This window comes from Gossypium raimondii, chromosome 5 (genome assembly GCF_025698545.1).
Source record: "Gossypium raimondii isolate GPD5lz chromosome 5, ASM2569854v1, whole genome shotgun sequence".
Taxonomy (NCBI): domain Eukaryota; kingdom Viridiplantae; phylum Streptophyta; class Magnoliopsida; order Malvales; family Malvaceae; genus Gossypium; species Gossypium raimondii.
Window position 1 is genome coordinate 16,834,429 of NC_068569.1, and position 25,657 is coordinate 16,860,085.

A 25,657-nucleotide genomic window follows, 5' to 3' on the forward strand; every position below is an offset into this window, starting at 1 on the left:
TTTATTTTCTTGTATTTAGGATCTATTTCATTAAACTGAAAGCAAGAACATTCAATCAGATGGACTGAGCCAATGCTTTATCAGCCTCAAATTGAAGTGCCAAAAAAGTCAAAGAAAAAGATTCCCCATTTGTGTTCTCGGATAGCTTGAAATTGCTAGATGACTTGCAGTTCATTTTGAAAATGTTTCTTCCACAAATATATAAGACAAGAATATACCCCATTGTAACAAATCTTTTGATTCTGAAAAGCTTCAAATGCTTTTCACAGCTAAAAATTACAGTTCATGTTCATTTTCAAATTAACAGGTTAAAAATAAATCCACAGTCTAAATGATGTGAAGATTATGCTACTGAACAGCTAGAAAACTTTTTAACATTTCTTCTTAGAAATTTATAATTGATTTTCTATGAAAGGCACTTCATTTGGTAACAACCCCAAGGAAAATAATGTGTTTGTTTAATTATAAAAGCCTTGCTTACCCTGAAATTAGAGCTATGATGAAGTATGAATCTATTTGAAGGGTTAAAGAAAGTGATGTCGCAACAAGCATTTCGAAACATCTTTGAAGTGTCCTTTTTTTTTTCTACTTTTATTCTAACAATATTCGATATCCCTATACATGTTTGTCCATCGTTGTAGTTGGATTGATACTAAAAGGTTGATTGATGGGTCTTATGAATCAATAATGCTAATGACAGGATTATTGACCTATCAACTTTTTAACCTTATAGCTGGCTATGTTAAATGGCCATGAACCTGAACCTGGCCCAACATCCCAGTGGATGGAAAATGATACAAGTAATAGATCTTCAAGCAATAAAAAAATATCACTGTTCTGATATATGGAATCCAGGTTCTTATATGTCATAACTACAGTGTTTCTCTAGTTCTAAGAGCCGAAAAAGTTTCAAGCTTCATCTTCAGCAAGGTCATCCAAAATGGCATCTGCAAAGACCATAATGATAAATATTGCAGGTTTCCGATTGAAGATTTGTGTTTTACTGAAGACAAATTCCTTTAGTTAGCCATGGTGCACCATCAATATAGCTAGTAAAGCAGTCAAGAAACCACTTCATGCATTTTCTTAAAACTCTGGCAAATTATTACAGATGATCCAAAACGCTAACAAAGGTTTCAATTTCAAAGTCCTAAAACAAAAAGAAAAAAAAAAAAAAGAAAGAACAAATCTGAATAAAATCTTATTTATTATAACTTTCTGTAAATAAAAAAAAAAAGTGGTCCTCTACCAATCCTTTTTAATTACTGAGAGTGCTACATCATGCTTCATGAACACGATGAATACGTCCCACTCACCTTTTGCAATGTCCTGGTGTAGCGCATCAACTTGTTTAACTGGACTCCATTCACATTGCTGCGCTCCATCAAAAAAGAAAATTTACCCACTGTAATTTACATATAGCTGCCGCGATATGTTGGTTGAAAGACGGGAGAGTGATTCAAAGTGAGACAGGAAGTTAATGGTTTTTCATTCAGAAATTGAAGTAATAATTGCAGAGGATATTGGATCAAGTTGAATAGGGGTGGTGGCATGCACGGTGGGGGCAGGTAAAAAGATTGACAGCTACAATTAGTAAGGCAAAAGAACATCCCAACTCTTTCTAAAAGGACATTTAAGGCCATGGCCCTGCCCTCTCCACTCCTACAATTATCACTCCTTTCCTTGCCTTGCCTTTGCCTTGCCTTTCATTATCTCTTTGGATTGAACAGTCCAACAACCCACCTCTCATTGTTGCAAACCCACTGTCCTAAATCTCATCAGAAGTATGACTCCACCAAAAAAAGATTTTTACTATTTTTTAACCTCATTCTCTATGTTCCTATGCACTGCCACACACTTTACTGAAAAATTTGTTAGTCGCTTACTATCACTAATTGACCACCACAATTTAAAGCTTCAACAGGTTTAAGGTTGCACCAGGATGTAAAGGATATGCCAAGCTTAAGTACTTATAACAAAATAAGTAATAACCTTTCCTACTGTAGAAATGGTTGTGATTCCAGCTAAAGCGTACCTGCCCAAATCTTTTGTTGACTTTATAAAATATATAGACCGGGACTTGGGTTTCTTTTAATTATACTCAAAATCTGCAAGTTTTTCAATGTCATGAATGCTTAATTTCCAACCTAGGTCCACCTCTGCATATGATCAAATAGAGCCAAAATAATATACTAATAAAGAAACTAAACCTCAGCAGCACCAGACAAAACTGTGTTTGTGCCCAATGCCTAAGCAGCATCTTTGGGTATCAATAAAAGCGACCATTCATTAAAGAAAGGATGTAGAAACGTAGAATTAAATGCTGGGGAAGTTCCAAAATTTGTAGTTTTATGGTATCTACAATGCTTTACAGAGTATTCGAATTTCATCAAATAACAAACTCCAGCTATTCATGATGGACTACAGTGCTTTATTTTCTCCTACATGCAGCAGTTTTTTCTTTTCTTTGAAAGAAATGACCTATCACATACTTAGAAAAGTTGCTTCTCTCGTGGAGAAATTCCATTGAAAGTGGTATTAAAAACTCAATAACATCTTAAAGACTTGAACATTAAATGGTGTAACCTACCTGGGTCCTGGAGCCTCCCGTTTGGGGGGTAGATAAGACTAGAGCCACTTCCACTCCAATTTACAACAGCTCAAAACAGAGAAAGAACCGCAATGACTTGAAACTACGTACAAGGATGCAATTATAACAGCTACAAGTACTTGAAAGGAAAAAACATCTCCAAAGGCAAGATAAGGATTATTAAATGATTACTTTAGAACGATGTTGATTCGGGAACTTGCTTTCACTGGGATGAGGGGGGGGGGAGATGAGTTATACTAGTGTATCTAAAATTTATAGATGGTTCATAAATGTCACCTCATAGTAGTAAATCATTTAACAGGGGCTGCGAGATGTCAAATCGAATGAAAATTTTGTGCAGAAAAATAGGACACTGTTGTCTGGTTGACAGATCATGGAACATGGCTTATAGGTAACCGCTTAATTCTTTTTGACCTCGAAATCTAGCAGCCTAGCTTGAGCCAATGGCAATATAGGCTGAGGAGAAGTGATAGCAAAGTATTGGGCTTTTCTAGCTTTTTTTCAGCCCAGACAAGAATGGCCGAACTCCGAAAGAAACCGCACAGATATCCGATTAAACTTAGGCCCAATGGCAACTTTCAGCCCGGATTTTTTGTTGAGACTTTAACACAAGTACACAACTATGGAAATTTGTAGAGTATATGAATATATTTTGCCTTTTCAACTTGATAAAAAAAATTATTTTAGCTTTTTATTTAATTTTTTGTTTTAATTTTTAGATTTATGTTGCTTATCAATTTATTCCAAAATGGATGGAAAAATTAATTTGTTGACATGTATTGTCACATAAGCAATTAATTAATTTTTTAAAATTAAAAAATTAATAAAAAATGTACAAATTATTTTAAAAAATAAAAATATTAAAAATTATATAAAAAATTAAATACTTTTTAATTTTTAAAAGGTTAACATGGCATACACCTAGGCTACCACCTGGGTGCCATGTCAGTAAAGTTAACATCCGTCAACTTTTTTCATCCATTTTGGGTGATTTAACAATTCAAGTTTAAAGGCTAAAAGAAACAAAAAATAAAATAGAGTGCTAAAATAATTTTTTTTGTAAAGTTGGAGGACCAAATCAGTCATTATGCCTATAAAATATAAGCATAATGTCAAAATTAGCCCTTAATGTTTACATATTTTATTAATTTGGTCCTTTTTTTCGATCTAAATTTGGCGCAACGTTTTTTTAAAAAAAAGTTGAATTTGGCTATTAACCTTTCGAAAAGAGTTGAATTGTTGTTTTTTTAATGAAAATGCTAACTAAAATATTAAATCTATGAACTTGACAGCCAACATGGCAATCCGTACATGTGTTTCGTACTAATTTTTTTAAAATTTTAAATTATTTGTTGACGTGACTTATAATTTAAATAATGTCATGTCAACATGAAGTACATGTGGACTATCACGCGAGTTACCATGCCAATATCATTGAAAATTTAATGATTTAAGTAGGGTTTTCGCTAAAAAAACGAATTTACTTTATTTAAAAAGTATTAATGATCAAAGCTAAAAAAAATAATGACTAAATTAACAAAATATATAAATATTAAAAGGCGCTCCGGCATATCTATCAACTAGAAATGGTATCATTTAACATATGTGGTAGTAGATTGAAAAAAAAAACATATGTGGTAGTAGTTAATTTAGAATTGATGATAAGTGCAATAAGCTCTTCTCCAGGAATAATAATATATTTCCTTGGTCAATGATGCCAATTTTATTTGAAGATAAGGGAACTTTGGACGAGTTAATGCCTACCAACACCCCTCAATCGACAAACAAAACTGAGTTGAGTTGGCATGCTGTTTTTGACAATATGGCCATTGACTTCCCCCGTTGGAACGAGTTTACCCGAAACGCTTCATTGTCAACTTTGGAGGAGGAAGATAACAAGCAACTGCACCCTTTCACCCGTTGACTTTCCCCGCTTTGCGACTTGCAATAGGATTTAATCATTAAATGGTTATATTTGTAATTGTGAGTTCAATGGTGTTCTTGTTTTTTTAAACTTTCCTGTTGAGGGTTTATTAATACTAAAGTTTACTACATTAGGCATTTTTTAATCTTTCATGCAGTGGAGATGCTTCTTCTCAATTAACTCCTCATAGCACTCGTTTATCCTACACGCTTTGTTGGCTTTTCCCATGAAAAGCGCCCCTTGGTTAATATTTAATACAACTAACATGAATGACCAAAACAGTTTCGTCAACCCTTAGCCAAAGGAGGTTATTTCCTCCAACCCCTATAAATATATATACCAGTAGTAGGAAGTCGTACATTTTATATTTTCATACTAAAACGCAGGGTTCGGTTCAGTTCAGTTCAGGATACAGTAGTTTCATACTTGCATTCATGTCGATCTCTGGAATCCATGGCCTGCCTTTAGAGGTTACAGGTATGATGCATATGATTTACCTTGTTTCCCAATCGGCATTGCTATTAGCTTCTTATATTCTCATATCACTTTGCAGTTGTTGGATGTTACAACTTGGAAGACAAAGAATGGGTATCAAGGCAGGATCCTTATGTTTGTCTTGAATATGGGAGTGCCAGGTACCGAACCAAAACCTGCACAGGTAAATTAATCCGTCTCTCTTTGGTGTTCGGTTTGCTAATTAAGCATATGACAGCAAAGTCAACATTTTGCTTCGAGTAATAAAGGTCGTAAGTCAACGAATGTTGTTAGATGGAGGGAAGAACCCTACTTTCCAAGAGAAGTTCATTTTCACACTCATTGAAGGGCTAAGGGAGTTGAATGTGGCGGTTTGGAACAGCAACACTCTGGTTGCTGATGATCTTATTGGCACTGGAAGGTAAACCTCACTCTATACTGATTTAATTCAGACCTAATACAAAGTCCCTAAACTCTTAAACCAGTTGTTGCGTACTTCACAGGATTCAACTCCACAAAGTTCTTTCCCAGGGTTTTGAAGATTGCAACTGGCCTCTTCAAAGCAAAACCGGCAGGTTAAATGGAAGCTTGTGTATAGGGTTTATAACCATGTCAAATTTACATCTCTGATAGATTTCTTTTGGTACAGGCATTCAGGAGAAGTCAGACTCATAATGCATTACCCCAATGCCCAAGTAAGTTCCATATATATTTGTAAAATCCTATTGAATAATGCAAACACAAATATAAACCTGATCAAGTAACCATGGTTTTCAATTGTAGCAACCCCAAAAGTTCAAGACAAAAGGAGCTCCATCGTTTCCTGAATATGCACCATCAGCCCCCTTCACCCAGGTCTTACCATACAGTCATCCACCAGCAGCACTGTATCCGAGTACGATGCCATATGCAACCCCTCCATTGTCTTACAATTCATATCCTCCGCCTAGTACAGCAACGTATCCACCATCTCCATACGCTGGTTATCCTCCACAGGCCCCTCCTGCGAGCTATCCTCCACAAGTATACCCACCTCCCCCTCAGCCTTCAACTTATTATCCACCAGGTACATTTTTGTTAGCTATAATACTTGCGCACTTTGTCTTTCTAAGCTGATACGAATCCCTAAAAGTAAAAATATTTTCAAGAGCTTGAAGCTTATCCCATTCTCATGTTTTTGTCTGTTGCTTTATCTGAATTCTTTTTTTATGGTTGCTTGCTGCAGCACCGACTGCAAGCTATCCTCCGCCGCCCTATTGAGCTCTTTTTTCACTAATGTCATGCAAAGCTGAGAGAAATCATTGCGTTGAGCCACAATGGCTGTGTAATTGTACGTGCTGATTTCTGCGGAGAATTCCATTGCGTTGTATGGAAATAATTCCCCTTATTTAAATCTGTATTTCAAAAAAAATCTCTCGGTCGTTATTGAAAATTTGGTTTCTTTGAAGTCACTGCTTGTCTGCAATTCCAGATAATAAAAAGCAGTTTGAGCTTCCTGGTTTTTCTCCTACGTGAAGTTTGCTTTTTGTTATTTTTGACAAACAAAGATGGTTGCCAAAACCAAAATAAAAACTCAAACCCGACTTGATTAATTCATATTTATCCTTTTTTTTATTTAAAAATAAAATTTTTAAAAAATATAATGCACTAAAAAAGATATTTTAAAAAATAATTATATTAAAAACTACTACCATAAATATTTTATTATATTAAAACTTTAAAAGAAAATTTAAGTTATGGTTATTGGATTAAAAACTATATTTGCAAAACGCCTCACCCAGGGCTGCCCACGAGAGGTTGTAAGTACAAATAGAACTTCATTCCTTCAAAGCATAGGCTTAAAACAAGAGCTTGGAAGTTGGAAAAGCCCATGGATTGCAGCAGCTTCACTAAATATATAAATCTTCACTTATTAAGTTGGAAATCATTTATTAGTATAATAATTCATCTAAAATCATATATTAGTATGCAATTACATTTAATATTCTATTATTGTTACAGATAATATTTTAAGTAAGCACTGTTTTACATTACATGTTGTCATCAAACGATTTCCCTCAAATTTTGCTTTTCTACATTTTAACCTCAACAATTTTAAATTTTATATTTAAATTTTAAAAATGAAGTGAATATTTTATTATTTTTAGTTTTTAAAGGATCTACTGGACCAAGTCCAGTGACTATATTATATTCATTTTTAATTAAAACTTGAAAATGAATAATTGATTTTTTATTTAATTATAAAAGTGTATATTTAAAATTTAAAATTAAATTTAAGTTAAACATGAAAATAAAAAGGGATTTTAACGCCAAAATAATAATTTTAATGAAATCATAATAATTGTTCAAAAAGTAAAAAAATGTGAAAATATATTTTTAAAACTTGAAAAACAATATATTTTAACCAAAAAAAGCGTAGAATATATTTATTGTTCAAATAATTTAGTTTTTAAATTTTGGGAAAAAAGTGAAGTGAAGTGAATATTATATTAAATTTTAATTAAAACTTGAAAAAAAAGATAAAATATTGGAAAACAAACAAAAGATTTTAGTTAATTTTAAAATACGTTGATTTCAAAAAAAATGTTGAACATTCTATTAGTTTTAATTAAAACTTGAAAAGAGAGAAGATTTTAATGTCAATAATAATAAAAACTCAAAAAATGTGAAGTATATATTAATTATTTTTTCAAATATTTTATATTTTAAATTTTGAAAAAAGAAAGTTGAAGTGAAATGAATATTATATTAAATTTAATTAAAACATGAAAATAACAAAATTAACGTCGACAACAATAATTTTCATGAAATCATACCAATAAAATTATTTGATAATTTAATTTAATAAAAATAAAAGTAATTACATATTTAATAATTATTTCAAAGAATTATCAAGTTTGTATATGTCATTTATTATTTATAATTTCGAAGTTAATGTTTTTATAGATAAATTATATGAAAGTAATAAATTTACTTGACATCAATATACACGTGTTAATATGTTCACAACAAAACATTTTGAAATATAACGCAAGTCAACTTAACGAATATCTAAATTAAAATTAAATTCTCGAAATTAAAATAAATCCCAAGTTAAAATATACCATTAAGTTATTGTATATTTTAAATTTTAATTTTATACTAATTTAGATGCTTTACTTTTTAGATTTTAAATTTTAGATATTACTATTAATACTGTTAAATTTGTTGGTGTGAGATTTAAAAAAAACTCACTTGGTAATCATTTGAGAAAGTAGAGGTACTAAAGTATAGGGATTAAATTCCAAATTTTGGAAGAGTCCAGGGACTATGGCACATTTTAACAAAATCCAACTATGGATTGAATCTGAAAGTTATACATAGTACAGTGAGTAGTAGAAGAATTTAACCTTTTTATTTTCCTACTAATGAAAGGAAAAGCAAACATTGGATTTCGCACTAGATACCTACTCTGTTTCCGTATTGATTAATTAAGGCGGCCTTCATTAAACTCAAAGAAGAAACAGAGAGGCTGAAAAAGCATAGCGAAGGAGAAGCAAAGACAAAAAGAAATGGATTACCTAGGAATCGATCTTAGCTGCGCCATTGGATCTCTAAAAGATGGCAATTTCCCTCCCAAGGACTGTTTGTTGCCTCTCATCTCCAAGCTCCTCGGCTACGCCATCGTCGCCGCTTCCACCACCGTCAAACTCCCCCAGGTCTCTTTCTCTTTTTCCCTTCCTTTCTTTACCTTACTCTTCTTTTATCTGATTGCCGGTTTGGGTTTTTCCCTTTCTTTTTAAAGATCAATTTTTTAGTTAAACTTTCCGAGGTTTTTTTTATTGCTAAAAATTTATTGAGATCGTTTAGTTTTCATGTAAAGCAGTGATCTTGTATGTAGGAATGAAATCAATAAACCAATCTTATGTGCTTTCTGCACAGAGATCAGTTACTGTCTTTGCTTATAAAGCGTTGCTTGATCTTTTCAACTTGTAATAATGCTTTTATGGTTGTAACCGTTGCAGATATTGAAAATTGTGAACCATAAAAGTGTTAAAGGACTTAGTCTTATAGCCTTTGAGCTTGAAGTAGTTGGTTATACCATTGCTTTGGCGTATTGCCTTCACAACGGACTACCCTTTTCAGCTTATGGGGAATTGGTATTTCTTTTGATCCAAGGTAAATCTAGCCTCTCTTTTTTTCTGTTGTTGTTACTGTGAACTTTGCTTGCGAGTAGAAGAATTTAAATATTCATGGTGATCTCTTTAAAAAGAAAATGGGAACTGGAGTCATGTTTCTTATTGACTGTTAGCTTTGGATGATATGCCATTGGTGCATGCTAATGAAAACATGATTTGATTTGATTTGTTTTGTGTAACATGCATGTTAATTTCTTGCTGTCACAAACTAGTTTCATGTTGCCTTACTCCCATTTTCCCCTGCTGCTTTGCGTCTTGTGGTACATGTGCATGCTTGTGGATAAATTAGAAGTAGAATTTGAGAAATTAATATGCCATGCGGGCATTATAATTGAAACCAATCCGTATATTTCCCGAACTTGTTAAGCATTCTATTTCAAAGGTATGGTAGCAAACTTCATATCTTCACATCTTAACAAACATTTTCTTTTTGGTTTGTTTGGGTTTTTTCACCTTCATGCATCCTTTTATATTCGATAAAGCCAATATTGCATCTTGAAAATGTTTGATCTGATTTTTCTTCTGTTACAGCCCTAATCTTAGTTGCTGTTATTTACTACTATTCAAAACCCGTGGGCATCACGACCTGGATCAGGGCACTGCTGTATCCTGCTTGTTTCTCTGTTAAATTTTCCTTTTTCCTTCTGTTTTTTATTTTTTTATTTTATCTGCAGGAAATATGTATGTTCTCTTAACATGATGGTATTTCAGATATTGTGCTGTAGCACCAACAATCTTAGCTGGCCAAATTGATCCTATTCTTTTTGAAGCTCTATATGTGAGTAGCATCTTTCACAGTCCATTTTGTATCTTGAAAACATTGTTGAACATGTAGCGTCTTGTGTTCCTTTTTGTCCTTTACCTTGTTTCTGTCATCAACTTATGGTTATGGGTATACTATTATTAGATCATATTCATCTCTTAATATTTAGATTTTAGAAGCTTTAATATGGCTTTGCAAGGCTAACACTAATAATGTGGACATAACCTGCTACAGGCATCCCAGCATGCAATATTCTTCTTTGCCAGGGTGCCACAAATATGGAAGAACTTTTCTGTAAGTATAACTTGAATTCCATATTGGATTTTTTATCCCGCTCTTGAACTGTACAAATTTTTCCATAAATTTCCATATCAATTAGGCAGAAGGAATCTGTAAACCTTTATCTGATATGTATTTGACAACCATCACTTGATATGCATAAGGCTTTGATTCTTGTCATTCCCGTTTTTGCATTTGCATGCTTTGTCTGCTCATCATGGGGCTCACTACTCAGGGTTGGTATGAAAGATGGAAATGAGTGAGGATGAAAATTTTGTTAATCAAATGGATAAGACTTAGTTACATTCTTATTTTGTAGCTTAGCCATTAGATTAACAAATTCTCCATCCTCATTCCTTACCATCCTTCATATTGTGCAAAACCTAAATGCTGTAACAGTTATAACCTGTAAAAAGTAGTTGCTTGTTTTTGCTCAAAGTGATCTAGTGTTTTCATTTTGAAAACATAGTGTGTAGAATGATGGGAAATCATCTATATCAGTTCCTGTTGCACAGTTGCATCACGCTAATTTGTGTCAGTTTCCACAACACTTCAGCTTACTTTCTTTTTCATATCCCTCAGCTGTAACTTTGTTCTACTTTTAAGCAATCTGTATATCCTTTTAGCTAATTCTTTAGTTTTGTTAATGAATTATTGTTTGAGCAGAACAAAAGCACTGGGGAGCTCAGTTTCTTAACATGCTTAATGAATGTTGCTGGCTCGCTTGGTAAGTACATATTGTTCTCAGAGGTAGTGTTTTTGTAACCAATGGCAAGGCAGAAGCAAAGCTCATTCGATGTGTTTCTGTTGCAGTGAGAGTATTTACCAGCCTCCAGGAAAAAGCACCAGCAATGGGTATCCTTTTTCTATTATACTCGCATATTCTTGAAAGATTTTTATACACTTAATTAAAACATTTCCATGATTTCTTGTTTCTTCTATTCTCCATTCTCCTTTGGCTAAATGAGTTATCGGTTATTAGATTTCATAACTGAACTGACTGACTTAGCATATATTATTTTTTAATTATTTTAAAAGTATTTATAATATAAAATATAATTTTAAAAGGAATTTTAAAAAATAAATCAGTTAGGTCGGTTAAGTATAGAAACCCGATCAACTTAACTGTAGGTCATTTTAGTCTTCTGTTTTTGGGGGGCATGTGGACTCATCAGTAGACATGGTATGTTATGAGAAACTGTGAGGTTGGTTTGATGCATTTGATGCCCTTGACTCCCTTGAAGTTCTTTTGGGCTCTGTACTTGGTATTGCAACAAATGGCGCACTCCTGAGTCAAATTATTCTGTATTGGAATTCACAAGTCCCGAAGGAGAAGAAAGCAGAGTAAATTGATATCATGTCAGGGTCAGAAGTAGGAGGAGGTTAAGATTGGTGCAGTCGGTGATCATCGGATTATCATCAACTTATAGTTGACACTATGAATTGGCAAATCTTGTAGATGATTCATTTTAGATATTAGTAAATGGGATTCTTCTACTTTTATGTGCTTTCTTTAGTAGTTGATATGAATCATGCTGCATTTGCCTGTTGGTTAGTATTATTTTCATTTTATGTTGAATATTTGATATCCATTTGTTTTTAATTACTCTCTCTAACCATATTTTATATTCCCTGTAAAGCAATAGAATAGACCAGATGGAGTGGAGAAGTATTTGAAGCGTGAATTCTATGCCTAGGGGCATGCCCTTCCCCAGGAGTCAAATGATCATCTAATAGATACTGTTAACACCTTATTATATTTGAGAGGTGATCAACCAATGAATCAGTGGGCCTCTGATTTAACATGTTCTCATTTGGCAAGTTCAATACAACACATACGAGTTGATCATCTCTGCAATATGGAATTCATACACAGCCAAAACCAGAAATTGCAAAAGTTTTCAAAAACATAATATGTGAAGTCAATATGCATAAAAAGAATCGGAAACTAAACAAATACACCGATCTAACAAATGTATTAGGGTGCTGCCGTCAAAAGAATATATAGGAAAAAAAGAACATCACTTCTGAAGATGAAGATTCAAATCAACAGCACAAATCATTGAATTTAAATTTCTTCAAACATTGGATCCCATACTACAAACGCAAAAGAATGTAAACAGTTCGATACGCCGCCTCCTCCAATCCAAATCAACTCTGAGAACTGCCATTACTGTTTCCAAACCTTCTCAGAGTACAAGCCACTAAACTCATCCCACTCAAAAGCCCCAACAACTTATGCGATGTGGATCGGCCAGTGCTGCTGGAAGCAATACTAGGGGCACCAATTTGACTGGCTACCATTGGAGGAAATTCGACTCCATTATCTTGTGCACCACCACCATCACTGGCACTTGCATCCAACTGTTCCCCTGTATCCAAATTAATTACGAGTGATCCTCTATTCGTTCTTAACCATTCCACCCCCTCCGAAGTTACTCCTCTACATTTCTTCACCTTCACTTTAACCAAATTCGGGCAACCACTAGCTAGGGCTTCCATTCCTTGGTCTGATACAGGGCAACTCTTAATACAAAGCTTCTTTAAAGCTATGCATTTCAAAGCAATACAAGATATCTCTGCATCACCAACTGTATCACTACCGCATAAAGCTAACCGTTCTAGATTCTGACAATTCGAAGCTAACATTTCCAAACTTATTTTCGTCGGATTAACACCAATAAGAACTAATTCTTGTAAATTAAGGCAACATTTCGCGACAGCAATTAATCCTTGGTCACCTATTCGATTGGCCTTCCATCCATCAATGTGAAGCTTCCTCAACAATCTACATTTCTCAGCAACAGATCCAAGTCCGACGTTCGTGCACTCTGGAGTCTTAACGAGGTGAAGAATTTCTAGGTTTAAACAATTGGAAATTGCCGTGAGACCTATGTCGCTTACTTGGATACGTTCCATGTGAATTTCTACTATACCCGTGACCCGATCCACTATAAGAGGAAAAAGCTTATCCCAATCACCAGAGCACCTAAAAAGTTTTAAGGATCTCAGATTCTTAGCACCAACAATAAGCGGACCAAAGCACTGTCCATTGTAAAGCTCTTTTAAGCAAATTGATTTCAACGATGCCGCCGCCACCCCTGGTCCTATCGGCTCAGCTGCAGCTCCGTCGGTGATGCCACGAAGTCGTTTCACGGAGAGTTCCTCGAGAGCTGGACAGTAGTCGAGCACGGCGTTCATGCCTTTAGCTCCGAAAGTGCAAGATCCACACGAGAGTTTCTTTAGACACTTGCAGTTTTTAGCGAACGCCAACATCCCTGCATCGGTTAAGTCACGACATGCTCGGAGCTTAAGACGAGTCAAGTTCCTGCAGTGCTCCGAGATTTGAGCAAGCGCTTCGTCGCCAATGCTAACAGATCTACGGTCGCATTTCAGGGCCAGTTTCGTGACAGCATCGAAGCGAGAGAAGATGGAAGGAATGTGAGGGTGCAGATCTGATTGGGCGTTGAGGAGAGTCGGTGACGGCTCTGTCCTTCAATCCTCAACCACCGCCGGCAAACAAGAGAACACCGTTTCCGGTCACCAGGAGTAAGAGACTGGAAAATGCAAGCCAAACACTCGTCGGGTAGAACCGAGATGATATCCGATAACCCATCAATGCTATTTCGTTCAACCTCTTCCGCTTCCTCAGCCTGCATCTGACCGATCAGAGCCGTTGATTTCGACTTTGAACGTTGGCTACGGTTACAATCCCGACGGCTCGTGAGTTTGGCCGTCGAAACTGATTGGCCCATCAACAACAACAACAAATAAGTAAACCCTAAAGAAGCAAAAGATTAAGAGACAGGCGGAGGGTTAGTATCCTGGGAGAAACCGTAGAGGACCAAGGACCATGTTTCAGGCTCTGCATCTGTTTTGTTCTCCTTGGAAACGACCAGACCAACGGACTTGAAAATGGGATTTCATTTGGCTTTTTGTGTGAGCTTTGGCTGGCCTTGTCTTTCTTTTTGAACCAAATAGCCCTTCCCTATCCTATTCCTACCCTCCACTCTTAGGTTTCTATACGCCTTTCCCATCCGCATAATAAATACTTTTCTTGAGCCCCACCCCTGATTTTGGGGTCAAACAAAATCAAAAGATGATGATCAACGGTAGAAAACAAGTTGGAAGGGTGAGGTTGGGCACGGGTGATGCTTCCTTACTCTAAAAACAATTGATCAGTGGTAATGTATTGGGATTGGGGCACAAATCTTAGTGAAGAGAAAATAATAATCTTTGAACCACCATGCTCCTCTTTTTAATTATTGTCGTAAAGATTTCGCGAATCTTCAAAAGCTTCTATTAATCTTCTTCACGTGTACTTCATTTTGTTCACATTTTAGTATCAATAATTCATTATAGGATGATTGCTCAACCATTCATTTATTTTTGTTTAATTTTAATCCTAAATACATCTTGTTTCGAAAACTAATCAATTATTTGATTTTCAAATTCAAATTTCCAAGTCCCAATTTTCGAGTTAAAGCCGACACATGGCCTTGCCCAAAGTTCAAATGCAATTAAATCTTTTCATCTATTAATATTTTGCAACTCAGACACTCTATTTTTATGTTTTTTTCAGTTTGGTTATTCTAACCTTAACAATAGTTGACTATACACCTCAATTTATGTCTACACTCTTATTTTGGTCACTTAACCTCTAGATTACTTTCATTTTGGTCACCAATTTGGCTTCAAAAGAATAATGTATTAAAACTCGTCATTTTGTACTTGTTTATCTTTTTCCAATATTGAAATTTTAAATATCAATACATCAAAATCAATTAAATAAATTATATTGTTGAATTATTATTCCTTGATAATCTCAATTGATTTGTTACTATAATATTGAATTTTATTAATTTAATCTCCTAATTTTAATTTTATATTATGTTTTCAAATTATCTTTAACGAAATCAACGTCAATAATTGATTATATAATCTTGAACCTTTCATACTAAGTTGAAAGTTAAGAAATTATACTTACAATTAATTAAATTAATTACTTGTTCTTTTTTAGGTAAATAATTTTTCTTTGCTTTTAGCTTAGCATAGAAAATTCAATATCATATAATTAAAAAAATTTGAGTTTCAGATACAATTATTAGAGATGGGTTATTTGATCCGGCTTTAATTTGGAAACATAAAATAAAATTTTAAATTTTAGAAGGAGTTTAAATTAATTAATTTCAATATTATAGTAACAAATCGACTAACACAACAAAGGGATAAAAATTTCAACAATTTATTTAATTGATTTTGATATTTTGATATTTTGAAATTTAAATTTTCACTATTAAAAAAATTAGAACTTTCAAGAATGGAATAAACAGATACAATACGACAACATTTTCAATGCATTATTTCAGTTTCTACCTTTTTTTTCACTTTAATCTTTAATTTCTTTTTTACCTAGATCAAGACATAAAAATATATATTTTTTCGATGACCAAAATGAAAGTGACCTAAAAGTTGAGTGGCCAAAATGATAATTTAAACATGATGTAGTGTATGCAGTGTGTAACACCCCTATACCATGTTTGACTCAATGAACCTAATATAGGAATATTACATTTGGTGCCAAATTAATTCTTGGCTAATTACTAATATATTTGAATATAAAAACAGACACTTGGAACATACTTAATATTTTTCCTAAGTATATGTCATTCTATTCAAAATTTGAAAACATACCCTATTGTTGCTTGAAGATGTGATGAGATGAAAGCTTGCAATCTCAAATTCAACTCTTCAAAAAAATTTATGTATCTAATCTGCGCACGGAAACAAACCCTACGCTAAGTATATACCTAGTGGTATTACTACAATTCAAATACTTAAGGTAAAAACAATATATATACACATTAAATCTTACCACTATTTTACCTTTAATAAATCATTCATGCATTTAAACTTTAATTTTATTTTAATAATATGTATTTTAAATAGCTTCTCTTCATTTTAACTTATATATCTTCTTACTATATCAATATCCATTTCATGCATTCCATCAATAACCATTTCATAAAATCATTATTTCATATATTTCATTTTCACATCTCAATTCAATATCTCATTTCAAATCAATTTAGTTCAATTCAAATTGCTTTTAATTTCCAATTAATATACCTTCAAATATTCACATACTTCATAATTCAATATCATTTCTTACTTCAATTCTTTTATTTTTCCTCTATTAACATGACTCAGACTTTGGCAGATACACGAATCCAACCAAACACATCAGTACGACACATTATGCCTAAAACGGTACATAGTGTCTGATTAGTATACGATACATAAGTGCCTGAAACGACACACAAAGTGCCTGAAATACGACACATAAAGTGCCTAAAATATGACACATAAAGTGTTTGATCGGCAGAGTCGATAAATCTCGTACTCTTCCAAATCCTATGGCATGCCAACTATATCCGACTCAGCCTGACTAGTTAATAGTGTATTCAATATATATAGTTCTCAATTCAATTTCAATTAATGCCATTTCAATCACAATATCTCATATTTTTCATTTGATTCAATTTCACATTTCATTCAATTTCGATAAGCAAATTCACTCCCAACATCAGTATCACGTATCAATTTCCACTTTCTCAATTCAATTCTAATAAAATCCATATCAATCACCAATTTCAATATTTCAGTTCAATACCACAATAGTTCAAATTATTGTAACGCCCCTAACCCGAATCCGTCGTCGGAACAAGGTTACGGAGCACTACCGGAGTTTACAAATTAATTATCAAACATTTCATTTCATCTAGCATTCATATTTGAAACCAATCAAAATCAAAACATTAATGAGCCATCGTTGGCCAATTTAACTTATACATGCCATTATAACCAGAATCAAATCATCCAAAATTACTGATAGAACCAATGGATAGTGTGATATATCTCCGACAAGCTTCTAACCCAATCGAGCTTCCAATAATCTAAAAAGTAAAGAAAAACAAATACGTAAGCAATAAATGCTTAGTAAGCTCGTATAAGCTTTAATCAGGTCCATTCATTTCAAATATGAAATTCATAAATATCAATAATAATTTAATATTGATACCACAATACTCATGTGGCTATATTCATCAACTCACAAGGTAAATAAATCCACATCATCATTTGTACATATTATCCCTAGCATAATAGGATTTTAAACAACTTTATACTCTTCCAATTTCTTTATTTTCACTTGCATTTATTTACTTTCTACACTCATTCCATATGCATTTAAACATAGTCTTTTTTCGAATTAATCATATAATAAGTCTTTTCATAAGAAACTACATAACTTTAAACTTACCACTCTTTCATGAACACAAGCATATTTTCATTTGAGCACTTACCATTTCAACCAATAGCTTGGCATTTGCCTAAGCATCAAACAACAACACTTGTTAGCGTACTTAAACATATTTTATATAATTTCAACATCGATAACCTTACTATCTCAACATGTTACACTTGAATTTATTACTTGTCTCCACTTACATAATTTCCATATACCAACATATCAAGATATTGATATAAATACATATCATAATACATATCATTATCTTACCATTTCTTCATATACATATATATATATCATTCAAGACAACTCCCGATATTTTACCTTTCGAAGAACGACTTACGGATATGAGTACATCGTTTTCAAAAGCCCGAAGGCTGAACAGAAGCTCATGAGATCTAAATAGATAGTAAACACGAAAGTCTGCAACAAATTCTGAACCTTAGTTTACTTGGGTAATTTGCCGTCAATTAATCCTTTACATTCGTAGTGCCATAATCCAGTTATGGTGTTATCATCAAAATGCCATAGCCCATCTATGGTCTTATATATAAACACTGCCATGGTCTAACCATGGTCTTACGTTCATAGTGCCATAACCCAGTTATGGTCTTATCATCAGAATGCCATAGCCCAGCTATGGTCTTACATATAAACACCGTCATGGTTCAATCATGGTCTTACGTTCATAGTGTCATAACCTAGTTATGGTCTTATCCGTCAATTTATCCTTTGGCACAGAATGATTGTACTCAATCCCGCATTCAATCTAAACTGAGTATTAAATTCGATAATATATTTCCAATAATAATTCAATTCCAACAATATAACACACACATATATATATATAATATCCATCACCAAATAACATTCACTTTAATTAAAATTATACAGAGTATGGTTCATACGAACTTACCTGGCTAAATTGTAGCAATACCAATATACATGGGCATTGTGGTATTTTTCTATTTTCCTCGAATTTTCACCCGATCTTGATCTAGATTAATAATTTCATTCAATTTATTAATTTAGACAATAAAAAAATTTATTTCCTGTAATTTGGTCATTTTTGATATTTTTACTAAATTGCCCCTAAAATTTTACTTTTATTCAATTTAGTCCCTGAGCCCAAATCATGCAAATTAACCATTTTTAATTCAAACCCATGCTAGAAGAATATTCATGGCATTCAATACAGCCCAATTTTGCAATAATTTCACAATAAACCCTTGTATTTTTACTATTTCAACAATTTAGTCCTTAATTGGGAAATTCATCAAAATCACTTAATAAAATACTTTTAATTAACAACTAATATCTCAAATTCATCATTTAACATCAAGAATCATATATATTCATCAATGGTAACATTCAAAAATTTTAACAAAATAAAAAAAAAGGTAAAATTTGGTTGAATTTAATTGTCACAATCTCAAAACATAAAAATTATTGAAAACATAGCTAAATTTAACTTACATGTAAAGGAATAAAGCCAAAACAGAAACCTCCCCATGGCTATGGTGTTCGCTGGAATGTTGGAGAAGAAATGAAATAAAAATGTTTTACTTTCTCTTTTATTTATGTTAATTTCCATTTAATTACAAAATTGCCATTGGTTTTATATTATTTTATCATTTCCATTCAAGTTGCCATCCAACTATTTTATTTTAGGTATATTTACCACCTAATCCTTCTTTATTTATTAATCATGCCATTTAATCACTCAATTATTATAATTAGCAAATTTTGTATTATTTTCAATTTAATCCTTTTAAATAATTAACTATTAAAATGTTAAAATTTTTCAACAAAATTTTACTACCACCTTATTGACACTCCGTAAATACTTATAAAAATATTTACGGCTCGATTTATAAAAACGAGGTCTCGATACCTCATTTTATAAAACCACTTGACATTGGATTTTACCCCTCAAACCTAGTAAATCATTATAAAATATAAATTACTAATTTGAAAAATATTTTTAAATCATATTTGACTTGTAAATATTAAATAATAAAATTTACGAGCTTACTCGCTGATGCGGTTGTTGAAAGCACCAAAAATATCCTATCCCTAATAAATAATGAAAAAGAATACGTTATTCTAAAGTGCTATCACTCGCCGAATTTGGTGGCCTCAAACCACTGTTTCTGATATCACTGAAAATTGGGCTGTTACAGATTTAATGCTTAAATGACTAATATAAAAACGTTTCCTAACAGCTGAAATTACAAAATTTCCTTTTGAAGCACCCTAAAATATCAAGTCTGCCCTCAACATTTATCTTATGGGCCATTAGGAGATAAAAGCCTCCAACCCAAAGAGTTAGTTCCATAAAAATGCTGTTTTCGCAAGGTTTTTTCCACGCTGACATGTTGGGGAGCAAGCGAAAACATCTCATTAGCTAACGCTGAAGTAGAACATGGAGAACCCACACCCAACGGTAGCAGAACCCCATCGAGGTTATTGTTAGAGGCCAAACAATTGGGAGGATATGATGCTTCGTCGTAGTATTGAGCCATCGAGGGACTGAACAGTTTCAACTCTTGGCGGGCAGAGCGTGGAAGTCCAGGCCTGCAAGGTGTTTACACCTTTATTTTTAAGATGTAAGTAGGCATGGATATAGATGGATTGTAGGTAGGTTTAGAGTAATTTACAAACACACGAAAATCAATCAGGAATACTTATGAATCTTTTGGGGTAAGAGCTTTTTAGAGTTCTAAAAACATAATCATTTTATATTTTTTATATTTGCTCATTCTCTTAATTGTTTTTTTTTTGTTTTGCTAATTATGAGTTGTTTTTTTTTATATAAAAGTGTCAAGATCACCTTTGCAAGACTCTGCGTTTGTTGGTTAAAGTGACTTTGTTTAGCATGGTTGTGTCTAAAAATTATGCAATTGTTATTTTGTCATTTATTTTATCAGTTTGTAATACTTATCTTAAAGCGTTAAGTGCAGTTTTACAATAAGTAATTATTGAGTTTGGATCTTTTGGGCAATTTGCTCTTTAGGCTTTGTTGTCTATTTCGTGGATTGGGGTGACATAAAAAGTTTCTACTTTGATAAATTTTTATTTAAAAAATTACAATTATTTTTATGTATTTTTTTAATAATTTTTAATATTTTAAGAAAAGGATTGCATTTTTATGTTTTTTTTTGAATTGGTTATTTTAGATTTTAATTTTTTTCATGTAACATTGTTTGATCGGTAGCAATAATTTTTAAATCAAAATGCTAGATAGATATGAAGTAGACAAAATGATAATCCTAAGGTTAAAGTCACCAATAAGTTATTGATGTATCAAAATATAGTTAAAATATTACTTAGAAAAATATATCAAATTTTCGAAGAATTTGATTTATTAATTATTGGTCTGAAAAATCCAACCAAAATAATTAAAATTAAAGAAAATTAAAAGAACATCATCGAGGAATTTAAAATTAAGACACATATTTTAAAGTCTTAGCACTGTACAAAAGTAAAATTAAGTATATAAGATAATATCTGAAATGCAAATTCAAAACCATATACTAAATTCACACATTACCTTCGAAAATGCAATATTCATTAAACCAAAATCACTTTATTTTAATGTTTTTACTATAAAAAAGTTTGTCGATTGGTACAGTTTTGTCTGCTTATATAGCACCTCAATTTTGATCTAGGTTTATTTTAGTTTCGTCTTCAGTTTTTTCGGATTGACGATTGGAATTTTACAATTCTTATTTTTCTTTCGGAGCTGTTTGACATGTTGATTATCCCTAATTTAGGGTTTTCAATTTCTGTTTTTCAAAATTTTAGTCACATGGAGTAAAACCTTGATCTAAGGTTTGGGTTATCGATTGCACCAATCTTTATAATCCACAACAAATTGATGCCTAAAAACTCATCATGGAAGAGGAATTAGTGGGACTCTAGATCACGAATGGGGAAGAAAAGGCCTGGTAGCTATACGGGAACTCTGGCTTGCAACAACCGGACCATGATCTATGTCTGGTCAGGTATTTTCTTACGGCTAGTGTGGTTCACTTCCCAGCATTGCGGAATACGCTGGCAAATCCATGGCACCCTCTAGTGTTACGGGGCTAGACCTTTCGTCTCGCAATCCGTACAGCCTTAGGCGATCTGTTTGCTCCAAACTCGCCTGAGTCAGCCTTTACGCCCAAAAGTGAGGATTTTTTTAGAACTCCTCTAAGGCACCAATTTGTATAGCAGAAGCGATTATGCCAAAAGAAGCTACCAATGAACAACAGAAAGCCAAAGAAAGAATGCACACAAAGTGTTTGAGTAAATGCTCAAAGAATTCTATTACTCTTAAGAATTCAGCTTACAATGGATGAGTACAAATGATGGGGAGGCTCTCTATTTATAGTTGAGCTCCCTCAAAACCAACGGTCAAGATACATTTACATCAACGGACGAGATTAACCATATCCCTTGATTTTAAGGATTTACAAGATACGTCATATCAAATTTAATCTAATCTTTACAAGATATGATTCCCTCAATCTTCTAAGATTAATTACCAAATTACTATTAGTTGCCATATCTTTATTATCGGGCCAACCGAGCTTCAATCTAATAGGCTTCTCCAACAATTCTTTGAATCGGGCCAGTTCTCGTGGGCAAAATGTTCCCCATCTAATTGATAAACCTCCATGGGGCGCATCTTGTGCTATAGTCACGGGCTTTACACTTTGGCCCGTGACACTAGGGGGTGTTCAATTTTCAGACATGTGTGAGAAAATATTCTTGTTCAAATTCCGATGGCAGTTGTCATCGCTCAACAAAAAGAAATCCTTTTCGCCGGAGGTAAGAATACTTTATGAAACCAAATGACAACGACAATATGAAGTTTGTTGGGTCAGTTGGCAACCAACATCAATTTACAAAAGAAATTCTTTTTTGTCGGTTGCGAAAAGTAACCAAACAAGAGAGATCTGATAGCGGCAAAAAAAGACATGGTACCACTAGAAAAAGAAGAAGAAATAAGGATCGAGCAATAGAGATAGCAAATAGGAAATCATGATGCCACAAGAATAAAAAAAGAAAGAAAATAGGGGTTGAGTACTAGTAATAGAAAAAAGGAGGCTAATCGAATCAGGAAATGCTTAACCGAAAAAGAGTACCAGAAATAGCAGAAAGGAGGCTAATCGAATCAGGAAATGCTTAACCGAAAAAGAGAGGCGATTGATCTTTCAAGAGAGGCCCATTCAACTTCTCAAAAGTAGTCTTAAAAATGAAAATGTATTAAAACATTATGAGGAGTTAAGGAAGGCCACATACCAAATTGAGATACCAATAGTCAAGGAGATTAGGTTTAGTTTAGGTTTTCATTTTCCACTTTATTTTTAAACTATTTTGTGGATTGTTGGGTCTTAAGCCCAAAACTATGCATAATTTTATTTATTTTTTGGTTTTGACCCCTTAATAAAACCCATCAAGTTTCTACTACAATATCCTAATTTAATATCTACGGAACCAATCGCGCCCAGACATCCTCAAAACGGCGCGTTTCGATTCCCTTCCAAAAAGGTGAAAAATGTGATCAGTAAAGTGATCCTCAGTTCCTCCACCACACTTCACTCCCGCGTATGGCTGCTCCTCTGCTTCTTAAAGGCATCCCGCTCCTCCGGCTTCGGCTGCAACGGTACAACTGTCTCTCCGCCAGAATCGTTTCTTCTCCGTGCCGTCCTTGGTGCGCCGCCGCAGAGCCGACTGGGCACCAGGACGAGGTATCCTCTTCGGAGAAGAGTAGTGTGGTGCTGACCGTGAAGGATCCACCGAAGTACCATAGGTGGGATGATCCTGATTACAGGAAATGGAAGGATAAGGAGGAAGAGATGCTTCGAGACATCGAACCTATCATTTTGCTAGTTAAAGAGATTCTTCACTCTAGTAGGTCAGTCTCTTAGGTCTTAGCCCTATTGCTTTTAATCTCTACTTTTGGACTCCATCTACGTAATTTTTTAATAATAGGATTATGCATTCGACCATTCACTAATATGATTTCATTTCTGCATGGAATAATTACGGTTGAATTAGTTTTGCCTTCTGGTTCAGAAAGGAAAAGGTAATTAAAGTAACTTGAATTTCTGAAGTCCTAAAGTGCAGTTTATATGAATCATTTTTATATACCGCTGACGATGGTATACGTTTAAATTAGATTATGCTTCCTGCTCCTGGTCATATTTAAGAGTTGTTTTAATAGAAACCTTGAGCTACTAGTGTCAACAAAAGAGCACTCTGATGTTACCTTATCAGTTATCATATTGTATGTCCCTTCCAAGCCCCGCTACTCCCATCAATAACCCACGTTATCCTCTATAGTCGAGGACAGAAAAGACAAAAACTGAATTGGACATGGTATTGGTAGGATATGCAAGCATCATATCCAATTTTATATTTATGAATTTCCATAATTGTTAGATGCCCATGTATATATTAAAGAAAAAAAAATAGATGGGGTGCATGGAGTTCCTCTATTTACCAATGTTTTTATGAGGGAAAGAATAATAGAATTCTCTCTCTGGTTTTCTTGTCAATTTGCTAGAAGTGGTTAGACTGGAAAGCAACAACTCTCTAAATGTACTTGTGTTGCTAAAAGACACGAATATGTTGTAATCTATGCTAACCATCTTCTGAGGTTCTTATGGAAAAAAATTCTCCAGAATTGTGATCAACTATTTCTTTTTTCTAAATTACTAATGAAATTATGTTTTATCTTAGAACCTGTTATTTACACCACTGGTAGAAAGAAAGCTAACTGATGATTTTGAGATACTTTTTGGAAGTAGCAGCTAATAAGTCGAGTAAATCAGTCTGTGCAGTGCGACACTATTAAATTTAAGTCAGCTTAGTCATTATGATTCTTCTATTTATTTCCTAATGTTAGGTATATGGATGGGGAACGCTTAACTGTTGCAGACGAGGAAACTGTGGTAGAGAAGCTTCTTCGTCATCATCCACATTCTGAAGATAAAATTGGATGTGGATTTGATTGTATAATGGTGAGTTTCTGACGGCATCGTCTTTTGCCGGGTCTTTCAGTGTTTTGGTCTTGTTGCTATATAATCAAACATGTGGTCTGGGTAAATTTCACAGTATTTCCATAGTAAGGCTTCTTTGTAGGCTACTATAGAGCCTGTATAGTGAATATCTACTTTAAACTTAAAAGAGTGAAGTTGATTATTTTGTATGTCCTACTGTCAAAAATATTTCTTAACACTATATTAGTTAGCCTGATTCTTTATCTAAAGTTTTGGAATTTGTTCATCCAAACTTTTATTTTTCTAATGAAATGCTCATCTAAACCTTTTTAATCTGCCTGCTGGCTTTTCTTACATATGAAAGTGAATACCGTTTTATTGTTCAGTAGCTAGTGGTTGGATGCAAATAACCTGGCAGTGCTGCCTTTCATGTGTAGATATATTCTATGATTGTCTAGCTTAAATTGATGTTGGCTTTCTAGAACAAACTAATAATGTGCTTAATCTCCTTTGAAGGTTGATCGACATCCTCAATTTAGACACTCAAGATGTCTCTTTGTTGTTAGAACTGATGGTGGATGGATAGATTTCTCCTACCAAAAGTGTCTCCGAGCGTACATTCGAGATAAATACCCATCTCATGCAGAAAGATTTATTAGAGAACATTTTAAGCGTGGTAGTGGCTAAAATGTGAAAACATAATGTTAATAGCGGTGTGTGAGTACGGTTTTGGTGTCACTGGAGATGTTTTAAGATTTCATTTGAGTAGAGACATTGTGAATTTGTATTAGCGACTTATATAAGCCTTGAATTATAGTTGTCAATGTAGTAGATGATCCTTGACTGACGCCTCATGTTCGTTGTAAATGAGGACAAAGAAAATGATTATTTTGTAAGAAGCATTTCTTGAGATCCTCAGGTATTGGCTGTTATATAACGTTACTAGGATTTTCGAAGTGCTTTATTGTACGTCTGGAATTTGTCTCAAGAGCTTGTTAGACGGTTTAATCCCTTTCCAAGAACTTTGCGGTATCTTGATTCTTGATATTAAAGACGTAGACGTAGAGTACATGTTAGAAGAAAATTGCTTCAACGTTCCTGCTAGTTTTTCTTACACTGATGTG

At 33.5% G+C, this 25,657-nt stretch overlaps 4 protein-coding genes and 1 long non-coding RNA gene across 5 annotated transcripts; 3 read left to right on the forward strand and 2 right to left on the reverse strand.

Annotated features, from left to right (window-relative positions):
- Window positions 1–1,190: 1,190 nt before the first annotated feature.
- LOC105766027 (uncharacterized) lies at window positions 1,191–2,918 on the reverse strand. Its single transcript, XR_001124955.2, has 2 exons — window positions 2,591–2,918; window positions 1,191–1,374 (listed from the first exon to the last, which is right to left on the reverse strand). It is a non-coding gene; the product is annotated as an uncharacterized LOC105766027 (long non-coding RNA).
- Window positions 2,919–4,916: 1,998 nt separating this feature from the next.
- Window positions 4,917–6,519, forward strand: LOC105769273 (extensin). The gene is made up of 7 exons (XM_012589795.2): window positions 4,917–5,012; window positions 5,089–5,193; window positions 5,304–5,430; window positions 5,513–5,584; window positions 5,659–5,704; window positions 5,793–6,075; window positions 6,235–6,519. Exons 1-7 carry the CDS (start codon window positions 4,970–4,972, stop codon window positions 6,267–6,269), a joined length of 711 nt encoding a protein of 236 aa, XP_012445249.1. The 5' UTR covers window positions 4,917–4,969; the 3' UTR covers window positions 6,270–6,519.
- Window positions 6,520–8,446: 1,927 nt separating this feature from the next.
- Window positions 8,447–11,832, forward strand: LOC105769274 (mannose-P-dolichol utilization defect 1 protein homolog 2). The gene is made up of 8 exons (XM_012589796.2): window positions 8,447–8,707; window positions 9,014–9,167; window positions 9,719–9,791; window positions 9,899–9,965; window positions 10,185–10,244; window positions 10,896–10,956; window positions 11,043–11,084; window positions 11,474–11,832. Exons 1-8 carry the CDS (start codon window positions 8,561–8,563, stop codon window positions 11,575–11,577), a joined length of 708 nt encoding a protein of 235 aa, XP_012445250.1. The 5' UTR covers window positions 8,447–8,560; the 3' UTR covers window positions 11,578–11,832.
- Window positions 11,833–12,157: 325 nt separating this feature from the next.
- LOC105769272 (F-box protein At1g47056) lies at window positions 12,158–14,365 on the reverse strand. The gene is given in 2 exon segments (XM_012589794.2): window positions 12,158–13,702; window positions 13,705–14,365. Coding segments are annotated over 2 exon segments (1,602 nt in total). The 5' UTR covers window positions 13,985–14,365; the 3' UTR covers window positions 12,158–12,380.
- Window positions 14,366–23,047: 8,682 nt separating this feature from the next.
- On the forward strand, window positions 23,048–25,489 carry LOC105770296 (protein DCL homolog, chloroplastic). The gene is made up of 3 exons (XM_012591430.2): window positions 23,048–23,446; window positions 24,440–24,554; window positions 25,050–25,489. The coding sequence occupies exons 1-3, from the start codon at window positions 23,139–23,141 to the stop codon at window positions 25,218–25,220; spliced, it is 594 nt and encodes a 197-aa protein (XP_012446884.1). The 5' UTR covers window positions 23,048–23,138; the 3' UTR covers window positions 25,221–25,489.
- The last annotated feature ends 168 nt before the right edge of the window (window positions 25,490–25,657 follow it).